At 35.3% G+C, this 27,246-nt stretch overlaps 1 protein-coding gene across 1 annotated transcript in view; it reads right to left on the reverse strand.

Annotated features, from left to right (window-relative positions):
• Positions 1-27,246, reverse strand: part of LOC149575329 (uncharacterized) — a 160,970-nt gene that overhangs the window by 114,305 nt on the left and 19,419 nt on the right. The window contains exon 3 of the mRNA XM_089816023.1: positions 11,426-11,527. Within this exon, the coding sequence (XP_089672149.1) occupies positions 11,426-11,527 (102 nt within the window). The remainder of the gene's footprint in view (positions 1-11,425; positions 11,528-27,246) is intronic.

The following is a 27,246-nucleotide window of genomic DNA, read 5'->3' on the forward strand; positions in this document are numbered from 1 at the left end:
CCAAATCTTGTGTTACTCAGTCCTCCCTTGTTACTTGGTCCTCCCAGTCTGACTCCATGATAAGGAAATAATGTCACTTCAGACTTGCTAAGAGCTTATATTCCTTCTCAAAAACTATGTAGTCAAAGTCCTCATATGCAAAGAATGTGTGGGTTTTGTGACTTCAGATGTTATAATTTTGCCTAGTGAGTTTCCAAGTGTCAAAATACACCAAAGTTTGAATATTAGCCATGTCAAACAGCAGATGGGGACACCTCAAAGGATAAGAGAAAGTCTCTATTAGACCACCACCAACAAATTTATATAGTTACCAAGGTTTAAAATGGACTGGTTTTGCTGCATGCTTTTTATTGAAATCGCTCAAATATCATAACTATACCCAAACACAATAAAGATTGCACGATTGGAATGTTTGCAACAATGTCTCTATGGATGCCCTGCACTACCTGCCCTAGATTCTGCCTATAAACATTGCATTGTACCTTGCAAAATCTTTGTCTGCTCATAATGGTGTCTCCCGTAATGGTTTCATCAATTCACACAACTCCCACCATATTTGTTTCCATGGCCAACGCTGCAGAGATGTGTATACCTGCAAATTGATTCCTACAAACAGCCCTACACTGATATCTATACTTCTAAATGTATTCCAATGGCTAACCCTGCTTTCCTTTCAATGGTGTTTAATTCGACACATGTTTCAATCTTTTCCTTGTGAAGCTTTGCAATCACTATTACATCACATAAGGTAATCGGATTTCATTCAGGAATTAGAATTTTGTTGTATCAACAGATCATCTATGAATGCTTCACTGCTCACAAACCACCCATGTGATGAATCTGATACCAAATGTTATAAATTGTGTTCCATGGGGACGCATCCCTTGGCTTTTTTGCTTCGTACCTATATCGGGTACAAAACAAGGATGTGGGTGCTATTTTTTGCCATACCTTGTCCCGTTCCGAATAAAACAAAATTGGTGCCATCACACAACAAAATTTCAGATTGAGCAGGGAAACGGGGGTACAGAATGTTAAGAATGTTAGCATTCTGAGTGTTGACACACCTGCTGTTTCAATAAGTGTTGACAGTATAGAATTATATATATGGATATATTACACCTGTCATTATAATTCTGAATGCAGAAAAAACACACACACACACACATATATATGACTGTTTATGTCAATCCATATTCAGATCGAATAACATGTTTAAGTTCATGTTCGGATGCTACATGTAATCTTGATTACATCGGGTTATTCAATATTCTGTTCACACCGATTGTTATCGGGTGTATACTCTCGCCGATTATATAAAGATGAACTGCTTTGTATTACTTCTACCAATTGGATAATCGGGAGTTTCCTTATTCAAATGTTATTATTATTAAAGTGATTACTATCGGTTGCAATTAGCATTTGTTAAGGATTAGTTATGAACAGATGCAAATTAGTATTGTATACATTGAGGCACATTGAGGCATGACCACGTAGGGTCATGCCCTTACTTGATTATATTTCAATGTATATATATACCAAATTCATTTCTCATCTGCAGATCATATCAATAACTTGGCATACTGATCTCAAATAAGGATAATACATTATCACAGCAAGAACATAGAAAGTCTAACATTAAATAAATAAGACACCAATCTGCTATAATCTAGAATACATACCGAAACACTTTGATAAGTCTACACCAACCACGATCTAATAAACTTTACATGGTATTAGAGACTAGTTGGTAGAGAGACTATCAAAAGTGTTGCAAACATGTCAAATAATGTAAGAGTAAAAGACAGACTCGAAGGTGCTATAAATTTTTTGTCATGGAAAATTCAGATTACTGCGATCCTTGACGAACTAGAACTAGAATCTTTCATTGAAACTAATAATCTAATTCCTGAAGATGAAACAAAAAAAATCACTTGGAAAAGGCGAAACAATAAAGCCAAGAAAATCATAATAGACTCCGTAAAGAATCACATACTTCCTTCCATTTCAAATTTGAAGAAAGCCTTTGAAGTATTCACAACAATAAAAAATGCATTTGAAATAAACAATTCAAGTAGATTGATTACTCTGAAGAATCAACTGATGAATACTAAAATGAATACGGGAGAAACAATCTCATCTTATTTTGGAAGGATCTCTGAAATTAAGAATCACCTAAATTCCATTGGAAACAAAGTAGAAGATTAAGAACTCTCTATATTAGCACTTAGAGGATTACCACTATCATGGGAAGCATTCATTCAAGTTGTCAGTAGACCTTCAATTCCTTCATTTGATCAATTAAAAACTGATTGTACATCAGAAGAGTCAAGATTAATTTCTAGAGGTATTGTATCAAACCAAAAGGGAGAAAATCAAGCTCTTTTCTCAGCTCCAAATCATTAAGGGAAAAAGAGGAAATTTAAAGGAAAGAAACATGACTATAAGAAAAAGAATAATAAGTTCAACAGTAGTAATCTCTCCAAAGTTATATGCTATAAGTGTGAGAAATTCGGACATGTCTTCAATAAATGTCCTGAAAGGGAAAGAATCTTAGCCTCTTTAGCCAAAAGTAAGAAAGACGAAAATCTAGTATTCTACTCTGCTCTATCAAGTGAGATAAACTCTAATGAAAGTGTATGGATAATAGATAGTGGTGCTTCCCAACATATAACAAGATTCAGGGACAAATTTGAAACACTTGAAAATTATAGATCTGAAGGAGTTACTATTGGAGACAACTCCACTCATCCAGTCAAAGGTATTGGGACCTGCTCTATTCAATTATAGACTGGAGTTACATTAAGGTTGAAAGATGTTCTACTTGTACCTGGAATAAAAAGAAATCTAATTTCAATCTCTAGATTAACGGATGAAGGATTTCAAGTTACATTCAACAAAGACAAAGTCTTGAACTGGCCTAAAAACACAAGTCTAAAAAATGCTATCACCATAGGGACTAGAGATGGGACCTTATATAAACTCTGTAACATTCAAAATCAAGCTCTTAATCATGAAATAACAAACTCTAATGAAATTTGGCATAGAAGACTTGGGCATAATGGTTTCAGCTCACTACCAAAGATAGGAAAAATCACCTCTGGAATTACTAACCTAAATTCTAAACATATAAGTATATGTAAAGGTTGTGCTCTAGGAAAGAACATTAAAATACCTTTCCCTCCTAGTGAACACAAGTCTAAATCAATCCTAGAACTAATTCACTCTGCTCTATGTGGGCCCATGCCAACTCTCTCTCTAGGAGGTTACTCCTATTACATCGATGATTACTCTAGGAAGACTTGGATCTTATTTCTAAAATTTAAAGAATCAAATGAAGTGTTATCAAAATTCAAAGAATTCAAAGAATTGGTGGAAAATCAAGTGTCAAAGAAAATTAAAACTCTAAGATCTGACACTAGGGGAGAATATACCTCTGAGAATTTCAAAGTCTTTTGTACATCTGTTGGGATTAAGAGAGAGTATACAGTACCTTATAATCCTCAACAGAATGGGGTAGCAGAAAGAAAAAATAGAACTATTGTTGAGGCAGCAAAAGCTATTCCTCATGATCAAAACCTACACTTTTCATTCTGGGTAGAAGCCACTAATACTGCTGTATACATACAAAACAGATGTCCACACTCCATTCTAGAAAATATAACACCTAAAGAAGTCTTTACAGGAAATAAACCTAACTTAAGTCATCTTAGGATCTTTGGTTGTTCTGTGTATATACATATACCTAAAGAAAGAAAGAACTAAGTTAGAACCATTAGGAAAGAAAGGAATATTTGTTGGGTATAGTGAAAACTCAAAAGGATATAGAGTCTATATTCCTAGACAAAGATCAGTAGAAGTAAGCAGAGATGTCATATTCAAGGTAAACACTGTCTTAAAACTATCTATAAGCACAAATGATGAGCCTTCAACAGACTTAGATGAAAGTCCACAACCTGAAATTTAGAGGGAGAATATATCAGAAGAAATGAGTTCAATACAAGATACAAAAAAAAAAAAAAATCTCAAATATCAAAAAGACACCATTGTGGGCAAGAAAAATGATTGAAGAAAATGATATTGAACTAGATGAAATTACTAACGAAGTCAAGAAAACCAAAAACAAATCATGTTATACTACACTAGTAACTGAGCTCACTAATTATGAACCTACATCTGTTGAAGAAGCTTTAATTTGCCAAACGTGGAAAGATGCTATGGTTGAAGAATATCAATCAATACTACAAAATGATGTTTGGGACATTGTACCTAGACCTAAAGTAAAATTTGTTGTCTCTTTTAAATGGCTCTATAAAATCAAATATGCAGCAAATGGGAGCACTGAGAAACATAAAGCAAGGTTTGTTGCTCGAGGTTTTTCATAGAAGGCAGGTATTAATTATGGAGAAACTTTTGCCCCGTTGCTCGTTTCACTTCAGTCAGGACAATTTTTGCATTAACAACAGCAAAAGGATGGAAGGTGCATCAAATGGATATGAAAATTGCATCCTTAAATGGAGTCATAAATGAAGAAGTTTATATTGAACAGCCTGAAAGTTTTGTGATAAAAAATAAAAATCTTTATGTATGTAAACTAAAGAAAGCATTGTATGGCCTGAAACAAGCTCCTCGAGCTTGGTATGAAAGAATTGACAGCTATCTCATTAAATTAGGATACTCTAAAAATGAAGCTGATCCTAATATCTATTTTAATATCTCTAATGGAGATATGATCATATTGGTTCTTTATGTCGATGATCTCTTGATAACAGGTGAAGACCATCTTATTGCTAAATGCAAACAAGACCTTGCTGCTGAATTTGACATGAAAGCCCTAGGTTTGCTATATTATTTTTTGGGCCTAGAAGTATGTCAAAAGGAAGATTACATATTCTTAAATCAAGGAAAATATACTCAGGATATTTTGAATAGATTTGGAATGATGGACAGCAAGCCACTTACAATTCCAATGGAAACTAATCTACACAAGTTAAAAGAGGAAGCAGCACATTCGAAATCTATTGATCCTACCCTCTACAAACAAATTAGTGGATCTCTCATGTTTTTGGTAAACACTAGACCTGATATCTGTTATTCCATGAATGTACTAAGTCATTTTATGTGTGAACCTAAGAAAATACACCTGATGGCGGCTTAACATGTTTTGAGATATCTACGTGGCACTATTGGTCTTGGACTAAAGTACAGAAATGTTGAAATCAAACTTGAAGGCTTTACTGATTCTGATTAGGCTGGTTGTTCCATAAATCAAAAGAGTACCACCGGATGTTGCTTCAGTCTCGGATCAACAATGGTATCATGGTTCAATAGAAAACAACCTACAGTTGCTTTAAGTTCTACTGAAGCAGAATATATGACAGCATTCATGGGAGCACGTGAAGCAGTTCGGTTAAGGAAACTACTATTTGGATTATTTGGAAAGAAGTTAGATCCACTGTGATTCATTGTCACAATCAGAATTGCATCAAACTTTCAGCAAATCCGGTGTTCCACAATGGGTCAAAGCACATTGAGACTCCTTACCACTATATCAGAGACATGGTTGACAAAAATGTGATCAAGCTGATCTATGTTAATACAAATGATCAAAATGCTGACATTTTCACTAAACCTCTTGCAAGAGTGAAAATAGAGTATTTTAGATCTAAACTTGGTATGACAAATATGTAATTACATTTTTTGTAAATTTATTCATGAATATTATATTAAATTATTGTTTGCAAACTTGTTAAATGGAAGGTCATCTTTCATATTTTGTTAGAAGTCTCTATTATAAGATGACGATCTTATCAATAGATGACCAATCTTTAATACCAAAAGTATTGATGGTTATTGGTGTGATTGTTATAGGCTGGATTCTATCGGACATATTGATATCCATCATGATTATAGGCTAGATCTTGACAGACATCATGAAAATTATTGGAGTCATTGTTATAGGCCGGATTCTGCCAGACACATTGATATCCATCATAGTTATAGGCCAGATTTTGCCGGACACCATGAAAATCATTGTTATGGTTCTTCAAGCTAGATTCTACCGAACACCATAACCATTAAACCACTGTTGAGTGGTACTTACACTTATATATATGCAGATGTTTCACACCCTCACTGCTAAAGAGGGAGCGTTAAGAATGTTAGCATTCTGAGTGTTGACACACTTGTTGTTTCAGTAAGTGTTGACAGTATACAATTATATATATGGATATATTACACCTGTCATTATAATTCTGAATGCAGAAACTTAAACACACACACACGCACGCATATATATATGACTGTTTATGTCAATCCATATTCAGATCGAATAACATGTTTAACTTCATGTTCAGATGCTACATCTAATCTCGATTGCATCGGGTTATTCAATATTTTGTTCACGCCGATTGTTATCGGGTGTATACTCTCACCGATTGTATAAAGATGAACTACTTTGTATTACTTCCACTGACTGGAAAATCGGGAGTTTCCTTATCCAAATGTTATTATTATTAAAGTGATTACCATCAGTTGTGATTAGTATTTGCTTACGATTAGTTATGAACATATGCAAATTAGTATTGTATACATTGAGGCATGACCATGTAGGGTCATGCCCCTACTTGATTATATTTCAATTTATATATATACCAAATTAATTTCTCATTTGCAGATCATATCACTAACTTGGCATACTGATCTCAAATAAGGATAATACATTATCACAGCAAGAACATAGAAAGTCTGACATTAAATAAATAAGACATCAGTCTGCTATAATCTAGAATACATGTCGAAACACCTTGATAAGTCTACACCAACAACGATCTAATAAACTTTATACAAAAATTCGTACCGAGGATTGCATTCTCATCCCTCAACCATCCTTGATATAAATTACCATCCACTTTTTTCTAGAACGGCAGCAGTTCAAAAAAGGTAAAAAATAATTTATTTATTTTTTAAATTTTTGTCCCCTTCACGCGGGCCCCACATGGACATTGGGGTATAATAATAAATCAAACACTATTTTGGCTTTAAAAAACAAAAGGTTCAAACCTTTTATTCATTTGGAGATATTTGCTACTCAAAAAGAGGAAGAGAAAAACAATAGCAGCAAGAGAGCAATGTAGTTTGGAGGTGCAGGAGGAGGTTTTGCCTTCACTTCTTCTTCATTCCAATTATGTATTTTGTTTTCTTTTTTGTCTGATTCAAACTTTAATGTTATTTGTTGCCAATTTTCAATTTTTTCATCACACAGAGAGGGTATGTTGAATGAAACATTGTAAAAAAAATTCCCATTACTTGCAACAAAATAATACATTACAAAATCCAAAAACATGAGCAGCAGTGAGGGTGAGGGAAGTAGTGATAGCATGGAGGTTGCCATGCAATAAACTCAAATGTCAAGACAAAGAAAAAGACCTAGGGCAGCCATGGATGATTCTTCAACTGATATAGATGTCCCTTTTGAAGATGCAACAATGTCTAATCCATTTGAGTGCCCTTCCAAAGTCCTAAAAAAAATGCCAAAGGCCCAAACAACCCTAAGAAACCTCTCCTTCAATTTGCTCCAAAAGTAGACAACAATAAAAAAAAAACTATTTGGGGCGTAGTAGAGAATGAGAGTGTCATAAATGTAAGAAACATTATTTGGGGAGCTACACGAGTCTATTGTCATCTTTTATGGATAGGTGGGCAAGGGTTGAAAGGTTGCAAAAACATTATAGTTGAAGTGTCCAATAGGTTGCATGTGGAGGGGGAGTCATTGAAAGAAGGGGGTCCAATAGGTAGCACACCCACACCCACACCCACAAGCACTATTGGTAAAGGGAAGGGAAAGGCCAAGAGAGATACAAATGTAGCTAAATTATTTAACATACAAGCAAAAGAGAAACTTGAGAAGAGTTCATTTGCAGATTTCTTTTTGCTCATGGTATACCATTCCATGTTTCTTGTTCCTCATTCTATAGACAAATGTGCAAAGATATATGTGTTGGTGGTCCCTCATTTATACCACCAAGAGAGACTAAATTGCGCACCAATATCTTTGATAAAGAGTACTTAAAAGTAAGCATTTTGATGGAGGATGAAACAAACATGGATGAGTGATGGATGCTCTATCATCATGGATGGGTGGACCACTATCAAACATCGGTCACTCATCAATCTTATTGTCACTAGTAAAGAAAGGGTCTGTTTTCTTAGAGTCATTGATTATCCAGGAAAAAGGAAGGATGCATCCTTCCAATTTCAGATTTTGAAGGATGTTATAGAAGAGGCAGGGCCTTTATTGTTGTGCAAGTAGTCACTAATTTAGCCCGGGTGTGTAAATCAGAAAGATTGATAGTAGAGAGTGCCTATAGACACATTTTATGGACCCCGTGTTGTGTACATGCATTGAAAGACACCTTGAAGGACATTGGGAGAATTGATTGGATAAAAGCTATGGTATCCGAGGCTATAGATGTGCAAATGTTTATTTGCAATCATCACACATATCTTGGAATATTTACGACATGTGCTAAGAAAGAATTCCTCAAGCCCGTGGACACTAGATATGCTACCTACTTCATTTTGTTGGAGAGGATGCTTGAGGTCCAAGAGGCCTTACAATCCATGGTGGTCAATTCATAGTAGAATAGATGGCATGAATCAAGCACCCTGGATGGAAGAAGTGTGAAATGAAGAATCCTGGATGATAATTGGTGGACCACAATGAGGTAAGAAACTTAAATAATTGTTATTGCTGATTTAATCAAAATATTTCTAATTTTAGCATTTGTTGATTTTTTTTAAATTATGATGTTTCTCACTTGTAATTTTCTATTATTAATAGATACATTTGCTCCTTCATTGACCCTATTGTGCAAGTCATTAGATATGTTGATATTGATTCTCCTAGCCATGGAGAGATTTATGAGACCTTTGATAGCATGCTTGGGCAAGTCAAGCAAGCTATTAAAAACAAGGAACAAGGAACCTACTATGGAGTTCTATGTCGAGTGTCTTAAGCCCATTGTGATGAAAAGGGGAACACTATGAACACCCCACTTCATATAGCAGCCTATGCAATCAATCCTAAATGGTATGCACCAAGGGCTAGGAGAGTGCCTCCATCTGTTGATGAGTAGGTGAGTCTAATTTATGTTTAAGTTTTTATTGTTTTAACAGTTCAAGATTTGAATTTCTGATTTCTTAATATATTTTTAAAAAAAATTGTAAAGTTTATAAATTCTAACTTCTAATTTTTTGTTTGTTCAATATAGGTGAAGGAGGGCTTCATCAAGTCCCTTTCAAAAATGTATAATGGAGAGGATGCTGCAAAAATTGGGGGGCAAAGGCTTGACTTTGCCAATCTTTGTGGTCCAACTTTTGGTAGACCAAAGGCGAGGACTGATAGAGCTGCATTAGCTCAAAGGGACCCGATTGGATGGTGGACATGGAATGGTAAAGATGCACCTAAGCTAAAAGCTCTTGCCATTTGTTTTCTTTCACAGATTGTGAGTTCCTCTATTGCAGAGAGGAATTGGTCTACATATAGCTTTATCCAATCAGTCAAGAGGAACAACCTTACCTCTAGACGATTAGAGAAGTTTGTAGCTATTCACAGTGCATTACGACTAGAGTAGTGGGAAAGTCTTGAGTATCGGTAGACTGCATCACTACGTTGGGATGTTAATCCCGAGGATGCATTGCAAATTGATGAGGATGACACACCTCCAAAGCTGTTTGGAATTCCATTGGATGAGGACACTCAACCTACCCCAACCAGTGATTCAATGGGAGAGGCTGATCTTGATTTAGATATAGATCTAGATTCCTAGAGGACAGCCATATGTTTGGCTTTTTGCTTTGCAAATACTCAGATACATTATTGCTTTTGATTATTATGGAATTGGACATCTCATTTAGAATTCTAGTATTTACTTTATCATTATGTCATTTTGATTTCATGCATGATACATTGATACTTGGAGCCTTTGGGCATTTTTGCCATATGTATGTGATATTTGGATAAGTCAAATATCATACTGTCATTTGAATCTTGATAGTTTTCAATTTCCATGTATTGATCTTCTAAAATGTCTATAACTCTTCAGTGAATGGTTTATCAATGTTATGATATGCATAGTTGAATTATGTCTCTAATACTCTATATATATAAAAAAATCCCCTATGTTTTTAATCATCGTCCCTTGAGGTCCCGTCTCCTAAATTTTGGCTTCAACCCATACCCGTACCAGAAACACATCCCCATCCCCTAAAACATCCCCATCCCAAAAACTCAGTGGACAATAGGTTACAAGAAATGGAAATAAAAGCACTAGCAGGCACTAGAATCTATAAGAAAACCTATTTGCTGATGGAGGAGGAAATCCCATCAATCATAGTAGCATTCCATCTACATTTCACAGCAAAAAGTGTAAACACAAGACAATTACCTAAAAAATTTAAAACAAAAAATACTAAGGTAACTCTAAAAGTAAATATTATATTCATAAAAAATAGAGATAATTTTGATTTGGTTTGTCAAATACAGTGCGTAGAGATTCAAAATATTAAAAAAATCCCAATTATTAGAAAAACAAGTAGGATTTTTCAAAAACAATTAAATTATTTCAAAATAATAGGGTATATGTGTACATTACCGATTAAAAAAAGAGAGTATGCGTGTAAAAGATATACAGTTGGTCCTAAAATAGTAGGCAAATGTTACCATCATTAAACACGGTTTATTAATTAGGGGGAGACTCAATTGTTTATAGCTTTATAGTTAAAACAAAGCCTCATTCAGATGTAGTTAAAACAAAACCCCTCATTCCTATTCAAAACTTTAACTTAAAATTTTATCTATTCAATGTTGTACATTTAGAATTCCCTGACCTTAACCCTAAACTGAAATTTTCCAATCTTCTTGTGCTTTTGTTTTTCTTCTCCTAAGTGTAAAAATGAGCCAGAAAAGAAAGTTTTAAGTTAAGAAATATCCAACCATTTTTTCAGAAACTTGAGAATAGACTCCAAAAACAGCATAGCAAATGAGATGGGTATTGAAAACTCAGTGTCTAATCATTAGTTTTTGGGGTGTAATGCTACTTGAACATCAGTTACAACTTATATCTGTATTATTCAATTATGTTATTAGACATAATAATCAGGACTGAATAAGTTATATTTCAACTTAAAATACATTAATATTCTATTTGTACAATGGGTGCACTCAAGGTGGGCCTGAATCTATATCTCATAAGGCTGCATATGTGAACAATTTCACATGATAATTTTTAAGTGACTATTTGTTCGTTAAGTATTCTACTCTAAATGGGCTTGTTAATATCAAAAAGATCAATTTACAAGCTTGAGCAAATGTGCATATGCATGTGGATATTTGTATGTAATTAGAGAGGGTGAAAGAAATTACCAAGGTTAGCGAGAAGTTTATGTGCTTGAAATAGTACTCTAAGAGATGAGTGTTGAATAGTTGTTGCCATTGTCACATCTCGAAATTTTGTTACCTTCACATCTTCAACATCAATATACACAATCAGTTCCTGATGATTTATCAAGCACGCAACCTAATAGATAGTATATTACGTAGCATCATGAGAACCTTAAAAAGGGGCAAAAATGAATATAATTTAACAATGTGTACTTCATTCTCAATTCATAACTCATACTATAACTTACAACTAAATATTCATTAGACGACCATTGCCAAATCTCAATAAAAATTAAAATCGTTAACGAATCCAAGAGATTAATCTTAGAAAATAAATTGCAAGCATTTGGAAGTTTGTGTTGACATACAAGAAGAAAAAGCTATATTAGACCAAAAAAAAGATAGTGACTAGCCTCCAAACAAAATAAGTGCTAAAATTGTACAAAGATCATAAATAGCGTATAAAGAAACAAGCCTCAGTAGAATAATACACTGAGTTCAAAATAGGCAAATAAACCTATCTCAACCTCTCACTCAAAAGAACATTGTTTATGTATCAGATGTGTGATTACAATAGTTTAATCGCTTATGCATCTCAGCAATCACTAACCACTAACTTCTACATTATCTTGTTTAATATGCGAACACTAATTGTTACAAGTCATATGATTTAATTATTATTATGATGATACTAAAACATTGTTCAAGTGTATCATTTACCTACTACAACACTGCCTTCAAAACAGGAACTCCAAACAATTAATTATTAACAGACTACTACTGATATTAGCCCTCAATTATTGTCTTCAAATTTGTTTCCAAAATCCTCCTGCAACAATATCCCTTGCCAAAATGCTAAAATAACAAACACAGAAAAAGCCAACCGTCACAGTGCTGTAATGATCCTTACAAAAATAACAAATAACAGGCAAACAAAAAGGCTCCAACAACAATTTTATATATTTATAATAAGTGCTCAGAATATAATTCCAAATGGAAAACTAATGAGATATTTGTGATATCCCCTTATAGAAGTAAATTTAAATTATAATAACATTAAATGTCAAATAAATAATTGATAAATATTAATGACAATAATAATAATATTAATAATCGGCAAGAGCCTGCAATGCAATGGTAAATTGTGAGAACCTCATCAAGGAGGTCTTGGGTTCGAATATATTCAAGATTAACACGTAATAATAATTAATCTTAACAACAATAATAAATGAATAATAAATAATCTCGGCTTCGGCCGATTATCTATCAAAAATATATATATATATATAAGTGATAAATATTGATGATACCACTAGAGATTGTAATGGATTTTGCCAAGTATCGATAGACAAGATTTTAACATCAATATCAATCCGCATCTTTAATTGATGAATAAACTAATAGATATTGTCAAAAGAACCATATTGACTCAACACAGACTATGTCTGAATTAATGAAAGACCATCAATATGAATAAGAACTATCATTATTATCCAACACTTCCAATCAATGTTGAACAATTCAACAATGATCAAAGAAAGCATCCAATGTCCTAATCACTAGGACCACACAATTCAGTGACCAACCTCTAATCTCCCTAGTATGGGAACACAGAGAATCTCCAAGTCAATAGAGCATTTCTGCAAATGATATGAGGATTATAGCTATTGATAATGAACACTTGTGGTATCCTACTGTCATCATTTAATATTATCCATAAGATGGTACGAGCTATGGAAAGAATGATAATATACATTTGAAGAATCTATGGGCAAGTAATACTCAATATAGCTTTAGCGGTAATACTTACAATCATTATATCTGACATATATAATCAAAAGAATGAAATGAACACTGCCAACATCTAATACATATGATTAGCTAAGTCTATGATTAGTCATAAACACATGGGTGGATAATGATATAAGAACATAAGTAAGCCAAGGTCAATATCTAAGAAGCACAATATCTGGACAGCGTTTTAATGAAAGGATGCGATTGGTATTAAGGATTATCAAAGGACTTAAGGGTCCACTCAAGATTGCATGTATAAGAACATTGAAGTCACTCATTCAGGAATCACCAATTAAGGAGAATATAAATATAATGGACACTCTTCAGAAGGAAGAGAAGAAAGAAATATAGAAAGATTGATTACAAGAATAAATGTTATGTATCATTAAATAGGAAAATAATATATTTAGAATGATCTTCATAAGAAAGAATAAAAGAAATAGATACGTGGAATAGAAAAGAAAATAAGTATCATAAAATCAATTACTCTATTGTAAGCATAGCATGATAGCAATAAAATGGTAACATACCTGAACTAGATACTAATTTATAGAATTTTATATGTATATGATATTAAGGATGAAGAGCCATCATATGGTCACATATATATATATATATATATAAGAACCAAACACAAATATTCTGCATTCGTTAATAATAAGAGAAAATATATAAATGATAATGCAATCATAATTGTACATAATACATAATACTCTCTCTCTCTCTCTCTCTGATTGTACATAATACATAATACTCTGTGTGTGTGTGTGTGTGTGTGTGTGTGTGTGCACTCAGAACTAATTACTATTTGACTTAAGAGGGGAATGCTATGATGTTTCCAAGGAGGGGCTTGTATAAATCCAAGCAATGGATTCTTGTCACAAGATAGGGTAGGGATCAACAACCCCAAGCACCTTGCGGGCATAATCCCAAGGAAGGCTAAAGGGCTTGGACCTGTAAATTATGAGGGAATTCATTGCAAGTTGGTATCTAGGCAACTTGGATAACACCTACTCCTGCCGTCTTTGAGTTGGAATAGTAATAAGGTAGGATTTAGTGTTAACAAATATACAGATAACCTAATCTGATGAAATAGATGAAAAGTTCTTTTAACTTCAAATGTCTTATATCCCTTAGCTTGGGCCATAAATATCAAATTTGTGTTGATTTAGTACTAACTGAGACTAAACCTAATTAGGAGACATTACAAGTGGTATCAGAACATGATCCTACCATCCTGTGGGGTAAGAGATTAAACAACAAAACATTCTAAAAAGAACCTAACAATATGTATATCATGTGTATAGTCTATCTCTTCATGTATCAATGTGTATACTTTGTGTCTTCTTGCATCAATATGTATACTTCATATTTTGATGCATCAATGTGTATGCTTCATGTATACTTCATGTCTTCACATATTCATGCATACATTTTCAAGTGTTATATGAATAAAAATTCGATTTATAAATAGATGGCCTTGATCATGTGTATCTGTCTAACCCCATAATCAATCAGAATGAAAGAAATCTTATCACAAAAGGTTACTGTTGAATAATTTGTAGAAACATATAATTGCTTGAGGACAAGCAATTTTGGGAGGGTAGGGCTATGATATCCCCTTTTAGAAGTAAATTTAAATTTATAAAAAAAATTAAATATCAAATAAGTAATTGATAAATATTAATGACAATAATAATTATATTAATATTATTAATAATTGATCAATATTAACGGTATTCCTAGAGATTATAATGGATTTTGCCAAGTATCGATGGTACAAACTTTTAACATCAATATTGAACCACATCTTTAATTAATGAATAAATTAATAAATATTGTCAGAAGAAGAACGATATTGACTCAAAAAAGAATATGTATGAATTGATGAAAGATTGTCGATATCATAGTTCAAAATAGAAAATAATTAGCATTGATATCTCATTTTCTCACGAGATTTTGAGGCTAGCATGAAAACTTACGTTTTTCGCACAAGTATTCTAGGAGGAGAAGTTCAAAACTTCTTGGCGAGAAAATCACCACTTCTCGGCGAGAAGACTTCAAGTGCTCACAGGCGTTACCAGTTAAACTGAGGCGCCCAGAAAAACGGCAAAATATATTTCTTTTCCAATGTTGAGCATCTTGGGTGGAGCAGGAGGGTCTAAGAGAAAAGAAATGTTTGGCAGCTATCTGGAGCGACTGGATTAGGAGTGAATTTGAAGCAGATTTGAAGATCTTTTCAAGCAAAAACCAGATTCACAAATAAGTTTCTTAATTTTTTGTTCTTTTGAGTTATAATGCATTTTGTCTTGCCTTACTTGCATAGCTTGCATCTAACTTTATTAAGACACTAAAATACCATTTGCAATGTTCTCTACTACATTTTAGAATGTAATGACTAAAATCTAACACCATGTTTTTGCAATTTTTCCAAAAAAATCATAGTTTTTTCAATAATGTCATAACCTAATACATTTTTTGTTTTATTCTTTCAAGTTTTGGCTTGTGTTTAATCTTTGAACTTATTTGAAGTTTTAATCCAATATAGTTTGTTCCTAAATATGTTTATTAAAAATTTGTGGCTTATTTTGTATGTGTAGGCTGATTTTACATTAAATGGCAAATATGGATTCCTCTACAACTGGGTCAGCTGCAGCATCTAGCAATGGCCCCATAGATGCATGTCCATCTGGATTCATAGGCACGCGCCATAAAGGGGCTAGAGACTTTACATGGAAATATGGCTTTGAAGGAACGAAGTATAATTGTGTGACATGCATAAAATGTGAAAAACAAATTTGTAGAGGCATATCTCGTTATAAGTACCACTTTGCAAGTATACAAAAGCGTAACACAAGGGTTTGGGATAACACTACAAATGAAATAAAAAACAAAGATGATTGCTTTGCTCAGTGCCCAAGAAGAGAAGAAGTTGAAAAAGGAAAGGTCAAAATTGGCCATGAGGGCATCCATTTCCAAATCGCAAGGTATGTTTCCTTTTTAAGAATCATTTATTATTTTCTAATCACCATTATTAGTTTGATTGTGTTAAAACAATGTTCATGATTCATAATGAAATGATGTGGGTTGTGATCAGGTATCCCAGTCACCCTTGATGAAGGAGGAGGACTAGAGGGGATAGTGGGCTCTCTTTGTGGCCCACAAATCCACGCACCTACCAGTGCCAAACCTCAAGCTCACCTTCCACATTTGTTGGTTCTAGTAAACCACAAAAATCTTCTATTGATAGTTATTTTGTGCATAGAAACACACCTGGAGCACAACCATCACTAGAGGGTACTAGAGGGAACAGTGATGTGCATCGGCAAGTTGACATTCAATGTGCCAATTTTTTGCTTTTTAACAACTTCTCCTTCAATGTTGCAGCAAATCCATATTTTGTGACTGGTTGTACAGTAGCGAGAAAGGGCTACAAACCACCTACTCCTATAGACTTGAGTGGGAGGTTAGTTTACTTGTTTCAAACTTTAATACTTTTACAGTTTACTTATTTTTGTTGAATGTAATTTTTTTTAAATCAAAGTTGTGTACTTAATGTCATTTTTTTATTTTGCACTTGTAGATTGTTGAAAGATGTTGTTTCTAGATCTAAAGATGTGGTTGGGGAGCAAAAATTACAATGGAAACAGTATAGTTGCACCATACTTTTAGACGGATGGATGGATGGATGGAAGAAACCATACCATCACCAACTTTTTGATTTCTTGTGAGGATCAAGTAGTCTTTCTTTACTCCTTGGATGTCTCAAACAAGGTAAAGACAGTTGAGACTTTGGCTCTAATGTTAGAGAATGTTGTGATGACAGTCAGGGCTAAAAATTTGGTGCAAATCATAACCAACAATGCAGCGGCATACGTGGCAGTGGATAGGATCTAACAAGAAAAGCATACCACACTTCTTTGGTCTCCTTGTGCTTTGCATGTTATTGACCTTTTGGAGGATCTAGGAAAATTGGATTGGGTGAAACCGGCTATAGAGGATGCAAGGAAGATAACAAAATATATCTACAATCACCCTTGGGTCCTTTGCTTAATGAGACTTCACCCATCAGAAGGATTTGATTAGACCCGCGGTCACAAGATTTGCAAAAAAAAATTTAACATTGCAAAGTGTTCTTCTTATGAATCCTTTGAGGCAAATGTTTGTGAGTCCACAATGGCTAGAGTCAAATTATTCAAAGATGCTCGATGGACAGATTGTTGCACGCATTGTCTTTTACAGCCACTTTTTTTATCCAGCTACAGAAATTGTGGAGGTAACTTGGAAACTTCAGAAGTTGAATATTTAATTTGTTTTCTACTTATTAATCAAGTCTTTCATTATTAATTTATAACCCTACTCTCTAATTAATAATCGTTTTCTACGTTTCAATTCTAGGTGTTGAAGCCCTTGGTTAGAGTTCTCCACTTGGTAGATGGGCAACAAACCCCAATGGGGTCCCTTTATGAGGCCATGGATAGGGCCAAAGAAGTTGTAAAAAATAAATACAGGGGGGACAACCTAAAATTTCAGCCCATATGGGATATTATGAGATGTTGGAAGGCCACATGAAGCCAAGAGGAATGGTATATCCACTCTTGGGCCTAGGGTAGAGGATCTCTTGGGCACCCTATTGTAGTTGTTACGGATCTGGAAAAGATTGTGTGTAAGCTTTTAACATCAATATCAACAGTATAACAGCAACATTTCATGGATTGTGCAAACTTGCTATCTTTACTTTACCCTCTTGTACTTTCTTCACCCACCTCTACATTAGGTGATCATTGGGATGAGTTAAAAGGAGTCTAGGTCACAAAAGAGTGTATAAGGGTCAGATGATGGAGAGGAATCATTATAGGTTTCCTTACTAAGTTCACCACCACATATGAAATGGTGAAAAGACACACGAGGCCAAGAGGAGTGGTATATCTACCCTTGGGCCTAGGGTAGAGGATCTCTTGGGCACCCTATCATGTCTTATCCAAACTTTGTTGTGGTCGAACCCTAGCAAAAAAATTAGATATGTTATATGATTAAAATTATTATGTTCTTAAACCCTAATAGTGGTTGATCTTATGAATTTTACTTTTGGTAATTTGTGTAACATGATTGTAGGATCTTAACAAGGATCTATCTTGCTTCACATTCTTTGGGTAAAGTTATATCTCTAACTATATCATGTTCCTTGTTTATTGAATGTGTGATTCTAGGGAAAAATATAGGGTAATCTCAAATGGGGGCAATATAGTTTGAAACAGAGTAAAATTTGAGGGGGATCAAGAGGAAGGACTTAGTAAAGAAGGTCTTCAACTTAAATGAGATGATGTTCCATTCTCCAAAGGAGTAATTGTCAAACAATAAAAAACATATCCTTTGTATGATGGTTTGTTCTAGTTGTTTGTTGTCTCTTATAGTTATACATCATTTTTTCGATGCATACATAGATACATAAGTGCGTGTGCCCACCCACATATACTAATAAATTATTATTTTTATAATCTCCTTTCAAAAAGAGGACATTACCAAAATATTAAAAATGTTTCCCTCAAGTGGAGAAGCATCTTAGTCCTTTTGCCTTGGGGAAATTCAAAAAGACATACTCTAAATTCAACATGAACCTAATATTGCCACTAAAAACATTGTAAAGTTTGTAAGATGTACATACATATAGTCCAATTTTAGGTTAGTTTTTATTTTAGAAGGAGCTTTTCTTTCTAATCCATAGAGTGGTTTTACCCCACATATGTTCCCTTTTGTAACAAAGTTGTGATTTAATGCTAACACACTACTCAAGGGAAAGACAAGAAATGAAAGGTTTGTTTGTTTGTGTGTGCAGGGTGGCTCCATCACCTCTGAGCCCTTGAGTCACTCTCCTTTGGATCCCCCTCATGCATGGCAAGGTGAAACTTTTCATGCACACAATGCTTTCCCGAATCCTCTTGGCATTAGAGCTCCATGTCATGGTGTTTTAGCTCTACATTCCATTTAGGCCTTGTTGTGGTTTCACAACGCATGTCCCATTTCTCCTAGAAATAGGGACTCCCTAGTAATTTTTTTGTTTTCCCAGACGCCTAGTCCGAGGTCTAAGTCATTTTTGGGACTCTACTTGGAGTTTGGATCCTGCCTAGTCCTCTATCTAAAAAACCCAGTAGTCAAAAATGAAAAATTTGAGAAGAAATGATGATTTTGTGAAAAGGTACGCACTAGCACACCTAGCGCACATGCACACCTTAAATAGGTGCGCAAGTGTGCTTCTATCTCCCTTTGGAGATGTGCACTTGCACACATGCGCAAGTACGCACCTCCAAAGGTGCGTACTATCCAAGGCCTATAAAAGCCCAGGACCCCCTCCTCTTATCTCTATTATTCTATCATCACCATCGACAACCGCACCTCCGCACCTCCAAAGGTGCGACACTCTGCCACCCTACACACACAAACAAGGGTCATCAAAGGTGCACACATGCACACCTACCCAAGGTGCACAAGTGTGCACCTTTATTTGTAACTACAAAACCTAAACAAAGCTTAACACACCTAAGTGAAAGGTGCACACATGCACACCTATCCAAGGTGCGTATATGTGCACCTTTCAAACTCAAAACGTAAAGGCTCCTAAGATAATGGTGTGCATCTATACACCATTTTTTCTCCCAATAACATCAAGACCAAGGGTGCGCACATGTGCACCCCATCAAGGTGAGCATGTGCACACCCTTAGCATTAAGTAAACTACTTAGTCCCCCTATTGCACATTCCTTCTGCAATGTGCATAGGCGTGCACCCCATCAGGGTGTGCAGATGCACAACTGCGCAAAAAATGAACTTTTAAAACATTATTAAGCGCACCTAGTGCACCTATCAAGGTGCGCTAAATTGCATTTTAAAGCCATTAAGGGGGATTTTAGTTGTTTTTTCAAGGTTTTGGTGTTCTAGGTTTGATTTTTTGTCAATTAGGGTTTGTTTACGGTTTAATTTTCACCTCTCCAGACTAATAATTTTATGTTTTGTGCAAATAAAATGGCTTCCTCATCATCCTCACTTGCTGAAAAGATTGCTCCAAAACCCGTTGACTTCAAGTTTCAAGGTGCACCAAAGAAATCACATTTTCGGGAGAATCATTCGAAGATCAGAGATACTGAGTTTGGACACATAGACTGGAATGGATTCCTTGTACTCTATAATAAGCCTAAAGAGAGGTCCCTGATGGTGTCGACACTTATCAGATCAGGGTTGGTGAATGTCACATCACATCTCACATCAGTGCAGTCTTCTGAGCTCATTATGACTTTGGCCGAGAACTATGTGTTCGAAGAAAGAGTTATCAAAAGTGTCACAAAAGAGATGTAATAACCTTGATAGGTTATAACTTCGTGAAACACCAAATCCTTCTCAAATTCAATTGTTTGACATTTTGTCAAACACTTTGCAAGCAAGAGATATATTGCATATGTAAATTCTGATTACTTTCTAAATGCCAAACTTTAATAAATATGCTTCCAAAGAACATACCAAACAACTAACAATGAAGATGCAATTGTTTTTGAATAACATTGATTACAAATAGGAAAATATACATCTACATCAATAAAACATCAGGGCAACAAATTCTGATATAAATCAGGTTACAACAGATTTTACAAACTCTACCAATGCCCTAAATATCTACTCTCAAACAATGCAAAATGTAGTAGATAAAAACTTGGAATTGCTCCAAAAACATGAATTTTCCTGTAGCAAATCACTGTAGCAAATTCCAACTTATTCCTTACTCCACAAAGCTGGCCCTAGGCCACAAATTTGGCACAATGAAAAGACTGATTTGTCTTCTCCAACAGTTGCAACCCTTCGGAAGATATTTCACCACCTCAGTTATGCAAATCAATGGGAGTGTTCGTTCCCAACGATCAATATAACAACTGCAAAAACCCTTGGCTCCACAAGCTATCCGGAAGAGTAGATGGCAACACATTCGATGCTCAACAATGAGGTTGCCCTCCCTATTTATTCTTTTCCTTCACCCTTCTAGAAAGAAATAAAATATTATTTAATTGCACTCTCTAGAAGCTTCCCCCTTTCCAAGGCAATAATTAGTTGTACTTCTAGAAAATGCACTCTCTAGAAGCTTCCCCCTTTCCAATACAATAATTAGTTGTGCTTCTAGAAAATTAAATTAATTAACTATAAAGTCTCCTTTTAATTTTACTTTATTTAATGACTTTATAAGAAATTAATTTAATCAATTTTCCCTTATTTCTCCACTTAGCCTTCGGAGAACATAAAGGCTAAGAACTCCACTAAGATGCTAAAAAGATGGGAACATTACAGGAGATAGTCTTGGACCTAAGACCGAGGAACATTGAGAAAATTTCCCATCTCCCGAGAGCTGATCAATATGTGAAGATAACTTATCATCAAGTAGAAAGATGATATAGGGAGAATGACAAGAAGGCCACAAAGATAATACAATCATCATTTTTTATTGATAGAACACCGACGGGATGCAGAGCCAAAAAGGTAGACATGACTAGGGGATATATGAAAGATGACATCGAATATGCTATTGTACTTTTGAGTAGAATTATGGGTCTACCAGTAGCTGGGCATCTTCACATATGGATGGTATATTTTATAGAGACCATCAAAACAGCCAAAATGCCAATTGATTGGACCACAATACTAAGTGAAAACTTAGATGAACAGCTTGTAAGAGTTAAAGCTGACCCCAAGTTTTACATGATATCATATTTGGTGTACTTATTGGCAACGAGGACAATTGACTATCCAGGACTGTACAAGAGGGGAAGCATGCAAGATGTCAATGCTTGGTCCTATGTGGTATATCCTCAGTTGTTAAAGAAGAAGCTATCAAATTAGAGCAAAGAATTCCAAATAGTGAATGATGCTTTCATATTTGCAATCATCCAATTCATAGAGGGTGATTATGCTAAGAGGATGTCAGTAGAGGCAACAGCAAGGATTGCAGAGATTGGGGCCTATTACATCCAGTTTAAAACATTCACTTACCTAAGGGTAGTTAGTACGATGGTGAATCCAAAGAAACTCCTAAGGTATCCATCGGATAGGCTCATTTTATTGGAGATTGCAAGACTGCTCACATCTTCATATGACAGAGTGAGAAAACAACATAAGAAGACATGGATATGGCCTATTACTACAGGTGCATTTGAGGTAAAGCAGAAGCAGCATATCATGACTTTTGATTCAAAGTGAGATCAATATCCCTTGGATGATTACAACTCCCCTCGTCCCTATTTTGACAATATTGGTAGAGTTCAGCATTTGGCAGGGAAGCAGTTTGTGCACAAAGATGCCATTGAAGATCATTGAATGAACGCAATAGATGACTAGGATATCTGAATAAGGGATTATTGTAGGATGACTCTATATCTAGCAAGGAGCGCCTTAAAGATAAAGGTCCCGCTCAAAGTTGTTCAGCAAGACACTCAAGATGTCTCGGATCCCTTGTATAACCGAGACAAGATATATGATAGGCCGATTATGAATGCAGAGATTGACAAGGACGAAAATGCAAATATTAACCACAGGGCTAGGCACATAATTCAGTTGACAAAGGATTGGATCAAGAAGCCTTTTAACCTCGACTCAATTCCACAGACTATTACCTTTCAAGCCACAGCACGCCCAATTAATGGTAAAGGTGCAAAAGTTACAGTACCAACTTTCCTTGCTCAATCTCCAGTTAGGATGGAAACGATATGTCAACATGACAAGGATGTTGGCTACTTTAGAGCAGATAAAGGCAAGAATAAGAGGAAAAGAGATTCCCCAAAGCAAGTTGAGCCCGAAGCTAAAGAGCCTCAACAAGAAGAGGCGGCTCAAGCCCAAGATACTACACAAGTGCCCCCGCAGGAACAGGAACATGAGCAGGGACCGGAGCAGGAAGCACAAGAGGTGTCACCACCTGTACAAGAGGAAAAGGCCACTCCTTCAGCTGCTAAGAAGGCTAAGGTTGGACCTACTATGAAAAGGACACGAAGGGGGAGATTACAAAAGAAAGTTATTCCAATTCCTTTAATTCTTGAAACCATCCCTGAGGCGGACGATGAAGAAGATGAAGAAGATGAAGAAGATAATCTCCCCTTGAGTCAGAGGACTCGTTTTGCCAGAGTTGCTCAAGAAGAGAGAAGAAGAAGCTCCATTGTAAAGCCGCCATCCATTCCTAAGGAACCTATTCAAGTTACCATTTCTAAAGATGAGCAACTGCAGTGGATTGATGCTCAAGAAGGTCAAGAAACAAATATTTTCAACATTTTTTATTTCGATTTTAGGCCCGTAGGAATTGAAATTGTGGGTGACAAGATACGAGATACACCCAAGAACCAACCTTTGGGAGAGGATTGGAACCAAATGCCACCTCTACCACAAGGATCTCTGGGTACATCACCACCATCATTTCAAGACTTGCCTTTCTTAGACAAAGGTTCAATCACTCCTCTTCCTCCTGCCACCGAAGGACAATAACAAGCAGCGCCTGAAGAAGAGCCAAAACAGAGGCCAGCCCATGAAGTATCAGAGGAGGGACAGATACCTGAAGAACCTCAATAAACTTCTCAAGATTCAGAGGTAAGGACTTTGGCTACAACAGATACAAGGACTCCCAATATAGACCTCTCTCAGAAGGAGAAGACTCTAGGAATGAGTGATAAGGGTAAAGGGCCAATAGTGCAAACCTCCTCTTCAGCTAAATATATGTCTCCCATGGGCACTACACCAATATGGCTGAAGAGAGAGGTTATGATTGAGCAAAAGAGGCAATTGGATATGACTCTTGAGGAGAGTATGGATGAGCTGGTAAAAGAAATCAAGAAGCCTGAGCCACCTATGGGTGATGCGCAACAATTTGTTAAAACTATAGCCCAGAAATCAAAGATAATAACCAACAAATAGAAAGAGAAAAACTAAAACAAAGAACACCAAAAATATCCTGGGAAAACCCTTCGAGAATGAAGGGAAAAACCCAGCCACACAACACAAAAGTATCTTTATTGATAACGAAATGTTCAAGTGTACAATATCCTTCGCTTGATACAAATATATAACAATAGGAGAGACTCTTCACATGATAACCGAAAGGTCTCTTGAGATTCCTATAACTCCTATAATTAATTATGACTCTTCGAATATTTATGCCTCAATGCATGAGAATGACACATGTCATTTACATTTAATACTACAAATTAAAACTTAAGTGTCCTTTTCAGCTGAACATAACAATAACGGTAATAACGTTCATATTTCCAGAGATAAAGATCTCTATCGCAGCTACCATCTTCAACACTCCCTCTTAGCCAGAGAGAGATCTTGAGTTGAACAATCACACAAGACTGCAACCAAAATGTTAATGATGAAATCTTATCCCATATATCCTATAAGATTCATGAAAAACTATAACAATCAATCACATTCATGGAATCGCTCAACATGAAACCTTGTAACAATTAATCATATTCATGGAATCTCTCAACATGAAAACCTGTAACAGTTACTCATATTCATGGAATCACTCAACATGAAAAGATTTGTAAGACTCACAACTAAGCCTTTGTTCACAGACTCTCTCAACGTGAACTATCATGGAATCTCTCAACATGACACCAACTCCCATCATGGAATCTCTCAACGTGATGACATCATGGACTCTCTCAACATGATGTTCACTATCGCATAGTGAAAGAGTTATCATAGCTGGTCTTACAATCTCCTTTATTCACACAACAATAGAAATAGGCATAACAAACTAAGACTTGATTCCATTTAAGTCTCAAATACCACAAGCATCATAAGCATCTATGAAAGTGATTGGAATTCCATAAGTAGTCCCTCTTAACTATGAAGCCTCCCTTTGAAGCTAAAATCTCCCTCTCAAGCTCAAAATCTCCCTTTGGATTTATAATCCTTATCTTGTTGCATCCTGCAACAAAGAGAAAGAGAATTTTAAAGATTCATAAATTTAAATGCTTTTCCAAAATAAAAGACTTTTACTCATAATGCTTGTATGATGTATCATAATCTTCTTTAACTTACTGAATCAATATTCCACAATCAATAATAATAATACTCATCTCCATGTAAATTATGAAATGGTAGGAGCCACTATAAGACAACCTTATACCTTAAAAAAAAATGAAAACTATCTGTCAGCTCATGAAAGATTCGCTTAGAAATAGGAAAGAGCTCTTACCATCCAAAATGTGACTGTTTATCATAAACATAATACAAAAAAAAATATTTATGAAGACAAGTCTTTGAAAGACCAAACCGTGGAGCCCATGATATCTTTGTCTAACAAATGAAATTCCTCTAGTCACACGGCATCCACGACAATGATAATAATAATTTTCTTTTTTCTTTTTTTATCGAACACACAAAACACCTTCAATCTCCCAAATTTGGTCGAGCCAGTGCGTATGGAGATAAAAACGCCTTCTAGACAAAGGCTACAACACCACACACGGATATTAGAACGAGCTCTGCAACCATACACGTCAATTTTGTCTAGATCTGACCTACAAAACATAATCACTACAAACACCACTCACAAATATAATCCGCAGAACAACACATCAAATGCTTGCAAGGAAGACCATGGGAAAGCACAAATTCCTAAATCGAATCCTGCCTAGGGAGGGTTTCCTGAATTAGCGGAAATAAAAAATAACTGAGAACCTCTGGTTGCCGAGCATCACACGGAAAAATAAAAACTTTGCGTTAATATAATTGTAACAACCAACATTGTATCGATTGTCATCATATCAATGTTTCTGATTTCATCAACAGTGACAAGCTCTAAAAAAAAGTAATCCTATACTGATGCCCTTAGAACTGGCGCTAAAGCCGTTGACAAAAGTTTAACCTATGTAGATTGCACAGAGTATAAATCATCAATAATGAACGTTTGAAGCCCCAAGCATGTTAAAAAAAAAGTGACTCTTGCCTTCAAAAGAAACATACCCTGACTATCAAAATGATCGAGAAACTGTCAACGCATGAGAAATCAACTCAGCCTTGACTTTCGAAAAGATTCTGAAAGAAAAACTTAAATCTGAGAAGTAGTCGATAAGAAGAGAGAGGTTGACCATACAGACAAAAGCCAATTTTTCCAGATGCCGCATATCTGAAGCGAGCCTATCAATCGCAAAGTAAATACATGCAGTAATGGTAAAACTGGAGATAATATGACTTACTGTCGATACCATCATCACTGACGAAAAGAATATTAACCTAAAGCGAGCCGTGATGGAGGAATGATCTTGCACGATGACCTTCATTTCTCAAAAGTAACGGTTACCATATATTCAATAACTCTTTAATCAAGTTCTTCTTGGCAATAAGTAACTGAAGTCCAAAAGGATAACTGTTGCCAACACACATGCAGGACCCAGAAAGAATTAAGAGATAGAACACGATGGAGAAAAAATAAGACACCTGGTAAACTAACATGCAAATGCAACCAGTATACTCAAGGTCTACAAAAAAACATATAAATGTCCCACAACAATTTTCAATTAGATCCAGACAAAAATTTTCAATTTTGAATCAAACCTGCAACAGTGAATGTCTATACAGTCCAAACAGAAACAGGTAGCAATGAAACAACCCAACTTAACTAAAGCAATTTGATGACAATCCAAGCGGTGAAATTCAGACTTGCTCCCTATAATACTACTGAGGGTATGAATTCCTTCAATTTTCATGATAAAGATAAGACTGCATGAAAGAAATAAATCTCCTGACCTATCTCACCAAAATCATCAAATGGACATGATAGCAAGGAGCCAAGAACCTCACCCAATAGTGAAGAAAAACAAACAAATAATTTTTTTTTTAAAATATTTTGCAGTAACTTGAAGTGGGGAGCTAGAAAACTCCAGCTCTGATACCATGTTAAAACTATAGCCCAGAAATCAAAGATAATAACCAGCAAATAGAAAGAGAAAAACTAAAACAAAGAACACCAGAAATAT

The sequence above is a fragment of the Cupressus sempervirens genome, chromosome 2 (assembly GCF_028749045.1).
Source record: "Cupressus sempervirens isolate cs-2001-9-10 chromosome 2, ASM2874904v1, whole genome shotgun sequence".
NCBI lineage: Eukaryota > Viridiplantae > Streptophyta > Pinopsida > Cupressales > Cupressaceae > Cupressus > Cupressus sempervirens.